This window comes from Nanorana parkeri, unplaced genomic scaffold (genome assembly GCF_000935625.1).
Source record: "Nanorana parkeri isolate BGI_ZX_2015 unplaced genomic scaffold, ASM93562v1 scaffold124, whole genome shotgun sequence".
In the NCBI taxonomy this organism is placed as follows: Eukaryota; Metazoa; Chordata; class Amphibia; order Anura; family Dicroglossidae; genus Nanorana; species Nanorana parkeri.
In genome coordinates this window covers 1,843,047-1,849,046 of record NW_017306392.1, presented here as the reverse complement: position 1 = coordinate 1,849,046, position 6,000 = coordinate 1,843,047, and the positions used below count along the sequence as shown (strand labels likewise).

The 6,000-nt window shown below is 42.8% G+C and overlaps 1 protein-coding gene across 1 annotated transcript in view; it reads left to right on the top strand.

Annotated features, from left to right (window-relative positions):
- The window catches only part of PKD2 (polycystin 2, transient receptor potential cation channel), a 39,775-nt gene that overhangs the window by 13,168 nt on the left and 20,607 nt on the right, over positions 1-6,000 (top strand). The window contains exons 3-4 of the mRNA XM_018553553.1: positions 4,126-4,259; positions 5,196-5,446. Of these exons, the coding sequence (XP_018409055.1) occupies positions 4,126-4,259; positions 5,196-5,446 (385 nt within the window). The remainder of the gene's footprint in view (positions 1-4,125; positions 4,260-5,195; positions 5,447-6,000) is intronic.

Sequence of the window (6,000 nt, the reverse complement as noted above, 5' to 3'; positions counted from 1 at the left end):
GCCAGCGCTGACTGGCGGAACGGACGGGGGAGGAGGCGGGTACAGCTGGCTCTGCCTCTAGATAGGCAGAGCCAGCTGTCAGTCACGCAGCTGGGCGGATCCAGACATCGATGTCGGTATCCGCTCTGGCTGCGGCGTCTCAGTATACCGCAAGCTGTAGCTCGCGGTATACTGAGCCTAGGGTGACGGGAGGACGCTAGTTTGTGTCCTCCCGTTACCCTAAGGAGAACTATGGGGGGAAAAAAACAAACTATGGGCCCATAATCATCACAATTATGACAAATCACGGCTTGAACTATCTTGCTTTGCATGTAATGAGTCTCTCTCATATATTAGTTTCACCTTTTTAAAGTTGCATTAGTGAAATAAATGAACTTTTGCACGATATTCTAATTATTCGAGTTTCACCTGTAATATGTAACGTTAGAAAAGATGTGCAGTGAGTCACAAACATTGATCTGTCGCAACACCTAAAAAAAGCATTACAAAGATCAAACATTGCCGCAAGTTCACATGACATTTTGGTCTTTGCAAACACGTTTATAAGTTCCCCCAATGACTCCTATTATAATTATTAGACTTGCATCGGATAAAAGCAAGCTTTTTTTTTATGGTGAAAGAGAAAAGACAAGGTAGTCTTGAAGTAAAGTTTCTACGTGTAACATTTTTAATTTTCCTAGGCAGATTTCTAAATGAGGACACTGAGAAGTTATTGCATTGGCTGTGTCTTTTGAGGAAATGCATTCTTCTCTACTGATGGCCTCACATGCTTAGTATGATATATCCCAAATTATGAGAAGCAACCTCTGATCTGACCTTCTATCTGAGCAAATACACCTCCCGCAGAGGCCCCTTTCCCCCCGGATATCACTTTTAGCTAATCTGTGCTCTCCTACTGAGTTGGTTAGTGTTTTACTACATAACAGTATTAATAAGTCACTCAGGTAAAACCCTAGATACTCATCATTGGCAATCTGCCTAGAAAGACTTCTCTAATGACTGATGGGTGCAGTAAAACATTTTTGTGGCTTCTATCAGCACTGAACTGTATGAACTGAACGAATGAATTGTATGTAAGGCTTTGTTGTGTTTACTATACATATAAGGTGAGGTGGGCCAATTAGAAATGAAGGGATAGTCTCCCCAAACGTGCTATTTCAGTTTTGGGCAGATGGAGGTGGATTGAACCACCCACTGATGTCTTGTATAGCTCATTTCTATGACACCAAGGTTTCTCCATTTGAGTTCTGTGTTCTCCAACTAGTCACAGCCTTTAAAGGGAGGTTGTATTCTCCCTATTTGGTTTTCATCTGTTTTATTTGATAGGGCTGGGACGGGCAATTCATTTTCTCAAGGGGCTACATGAGAAATTGGAGGGCTAAACCAATAGACTGAACTTAGTTCTGCACAGTATTAATATATATGATTTTGATTAGCAGCTACTGGTAAGAATACATGTTTTGGTAAGGGTGCATGTTGCCTGCACTACTTTTTTCAACTGCACTGCACCACCAACACATGGTATTGTGGTACTGCATGTTGTGGCGCAGTCGATCGCATTGCGGCCAGGAGGTACATTTGGTGTGCCATTCAAATGAATGGCAACCCAACGCACCCGCTGCATGGTACAGTGGCTTGGTACAATGCTTTTATCTCACCGAATCCTGTGATTTAACGTATGGCATAAGTTTGAACGGGCCCTGAATGAAGCCATATTGTCTGCACATAGTATGTGGCACATACTTTTTTTTTTTTTGATAGGCCAGAGGCAGAAGCCAGGAGGTGAAGCAGGCTGAAGGAGAGTATGGAAGAATATACTCTTCTGTTTTCCTGTAATGCTGGGGATGGGGGAATGCATTTGACATCACTGGTTGCTAGGATCTCCCAGCGGTCTTAGCAACCAATAACTGTAGAGGAGGAGGACCTCTGACATCATTGGTTGCTAGGATGCCACCTCATCCACTGTCAGCCAGCCATAACTGAGCGCAGGTCAGAGATCGGCCTGTGGGCTGGACAGGGACAGACAAAGGGCGGGATACGGCCCGCGGGCCGAAAAATGCCTAAGTCTGTTATAGGGGATGCTGCAGGATGAGTGAGACAATGGCAGGTTTTGGGCTAAGCCAGGATTCCTATGGACAGGAGCTGTCTAAAGTGTTTAATAGAGAACTATGAGGCAAGTGCTTTTCACTCACCTCATAGTTCTAGCCGACCTGTGTCACAGGTTGGCTCAGATCGGGAGGTGAGCGAACACATACCGGCGTTCGCTCACCTCTCGATCCTGTCACGACTCTCTGCCGTGACAGGGGGAGGGGCTGGATTCCCCCCGCTCTGATCCGCCAGCACTGACTGGCGGATCGGACGGCGCAGGGGGCGGGTACAGCTGGCTCTGCCTCTAGATAGGCAGAGCCAGCTGTCAGTCACGCAGCTGGGAGGTTCCCGGCACAATTGTCGGGATCCGCTTCAGCTGCGGCGTCTCAGTATACCGCGAGCAGCAGCTCGCGGTATACTGCAGCGTCTCAGTATACCGCGAGCTACAGCTCGCGGTATACTGAGCCTAGGGTGACGGGAGGACGCTAGTTTGTGTCCTCCCGTTACCCTAAGGAGAACTATGGGGAAAAGCCCTAACCCCATAGTTCTCCTTTTTAAGTGCAGTGTATGTACAGGACTATTTTACCTTGCTCAGCCTTGTATCCCATCTTAAACTATAGGCTTGCCTGAAAAAGGAGTGTACTTCTAAGAGTAGCACAACCTTAACCCAAACTTTGTATGCAATGTTTAGGCTGGCACTACATAAAGCCAAGCCTTCCAAATGCAGCCATGTGTTCTGAGCATTGAAAAATGGTCTCAGTGTAACCTTCCTGTATAAGGTTCCTGTCTTTTTATATATAGGGCCACTTGGAAGGCATTGAAACTACCCACAGGCACCGCCTTCAGCACCTGGTTGCATAAATCTTGGGTTTGCTTTTGCATTGGAATCGTTTTACTAAAGGCAGATAGGCTGATCACTTTGCAAAGGAATTTTCCTTTAGCTTAGTGAATGAGATGAAGCTCTGCTGACTTCCATCAACCGTGTGAAAGTAAATCTACTGTCTTTTTTTATTTTTCTTGCACAAGTGCCAGTTATCAATGCTCGGGCTGCAACTAATGATTATTTTAATAATCGATTTAGTTGGACGATTAATAGGATAAAAAAAAAAAAATTAAATACCATCCTACTAAAATACACAAATGCTGCGTTAAAAAAAAGTTTATTTCAGAATAAAACTGCTTGCACAGCTTTTTGCAATCGCACTGCCCTGGAACGTACAGCATTGCAGTACCATTGCAGCATGGGGATATATTATATTATTCATAATTATATTGTAAGCACATGATGCTTGAATAGCTTCAGCCAGGGAATGACAGCTGCTAGTGGCAAGATTCTGCAGACGGCAGCTGAATGTATATACAGCAGGCAGTGGGCTGGTGCAATAGCCAGCCTGCTATTGGTCATTTCAAATTGCAATAGCCAAAAGCAGGCTGGCTTTTGCACCCGCCCACTGCTGTGCCCTCCTCCCAGCATGATTGAGAGAGCTAGGGGATCCAATCAACGAACTGATAATGAGACTAGTTGACAACTATTCTCTTTATCGGTTAATTGATTCGTTGGTTGCAGCCCTAATCGATGCCATTTTCCGTAAAAGCAAAGATGCTGCCGCGCATGGGCAGTGATATCGCTATTTTTGTGGAGACCAGTAACGGAACACCTAATCACTCCCACCGTGCCTGCGAAATGGCAGCCACATCCTGACTCAATATTAGTCCACCATTGCTACGGAAACATTGAAACACACATGCAAGACGGGTGCAACTTTCAAGATGTCCAAGTTTTCTGTTAGAAAAAGATTTTATTATATATTTTCTGTTATATTTTATTTCCAGGTAGAGGTGTATATTGAAATACTTCACCTCTATTTCTCTCTGCTCACCTAACCTATTCTACCTTCTACATTATTTTGAACCTGCAATCTGTATATCAGACTGGGACTAAGCAGGAAACTAAACTTCATTTTACTTCCTGTATTTGCCTCTTACAATAACTATAGTGTATTTTCATTTATTTATGTATTTATTCCTTTTTTGCAGTATCATATGGGATGGTGTCTTCCAGCATGTTTTACTATACAAAGGTCATGACCCAGCTCTTCCTGGACACACCGGTTGCAAAGTCTGAAAGGACAACTTTCAAAACCTTAATGTCAAAAGAAGACTTTTGGAAGGTGAGGTGCTGAATAGTATATGAAGGTCTAGTTATGTTTATATTATTGGGATGTACTTGCTTGTAATTTAAAAAGATATTCCAACCTATTCTGGAAACTAGGAGTAAAGTGAATTGACATTTTTGCAACCAATGTTATCCCTAAAGACTCATCTCTTCAGGGAAGCTTATCCCACCTCAACCTAACCACTGAACCATCACATTCTCAAACAATTCATCCCCACACAGCTACCTCCTCATGTATCACTTGCCCTCCCTTTTAGACTGTAAGCCCTCAGGGGCAGGGCCCTCCTTACCATCTTATCTTGGATTGTATTGTGATTGTAATGTCTTCCTTATATTGTAAAGCGCTGCGCAAACTGTTGGCGCTATATAAATCCTGTATAATAATAATATGCCTTGGTTTCAATAGCCGCAGTTCCTATCACTATGCTGCAGTGATGTGCGCGAAAATAGTAGGCCATGTAGTACTTTCTTTTTTTCAGAACAGAGCGGTGTGATGAAATCCACCGCATCACACCATGCTGAGGTTGATAGAATTGAATGTCACTTTGTGACATATCAAGTTAGTTCCAACATAAACAAAGGTTTCCAGCACATGGGCATCACAGCCTTCACAGACCACACCAGCAGTTGCATTCTAAAGCTTTATAATTTTCGATTAGGTTTGTTATACCTTGCACACCTTCTTTACACATACCTTAGCTTTTATTAGCAAGGATGCAGTGGTGTGACTTTCATCTCATCTTTCCGCATAGTTTGTAAAGTATATTATTAATCCAAATTTTTTTTACATTTTACCCTATGTCGTCTTTTAGGCTTACTTTCTGTGAGTAGTATAATTTTGTCCTTTTACTATATTTATTGTTATACTTTGCTTATCCTCTATATTTAATTTTCTTAAACACTTTGACTGAGAAATTTCCTTTAATTACAGTTTGCAGAGGGCCCACTATTGCATGGTCTATACTGGGACATGTGGTTCAACAACAGTACAATGACCGAAAACCAAAGCGTTATCTATTATGAGAACATGCTACTTGGGGTGCCTCGTCTGCGTCAGCTTAAAGTGAAGAATGGCTCCTGCACTGTGCCAGAAGATTTAAAAGATGATATCAAAGACTGCTATGATATGTATTCAGTGAAGAGCGAAGATACGGCCCCCTTTGGGTTACGAAATGGAACAGCGTATGTACCTCTGACACTGTAACAGTTGATATTGCAGGGGTAGGCAACCTGGGAACTTCAGCTGTGTTGGAATGACATATCCCATCATGCCTATGCCTCTGGGAGTCATGTCTGTGGCTGTCAAAGTCTTGAAACGCCACAGGGGATTTGTAGTTCCACAACAGCTGGAGTCCCAAGGTTGCCTACCCCTGTTATATTGTTTTTGTGGTAAGACTTTTCCCTTTTCAGGGTTGGTGAATTCTTCAAATAAGAAGCAATGACGGATATTCATATGTATCTGTTATTTATGAGTAGTTTCATGTGATTGTTTTCTAGTGGCAGTCTTACCACTTTTAGTGTGCAGACATATTGAGTGATCTAGGGTTCCACAGAATGATATACATAATTGGAAAAATAAAATGATAGGAAAGAGCATAGAAATCGCAAACCCTTAGTCTATCAGTTTCATCCCTCCTGCACAGTAGTCATGTTTTTTTCTTCTACTACTTGCTCTCAGAAAAAACTGTAAGCGGCTAGTAGACAGAATTAGTCAAATTAGAACTAGTATCGCTGTA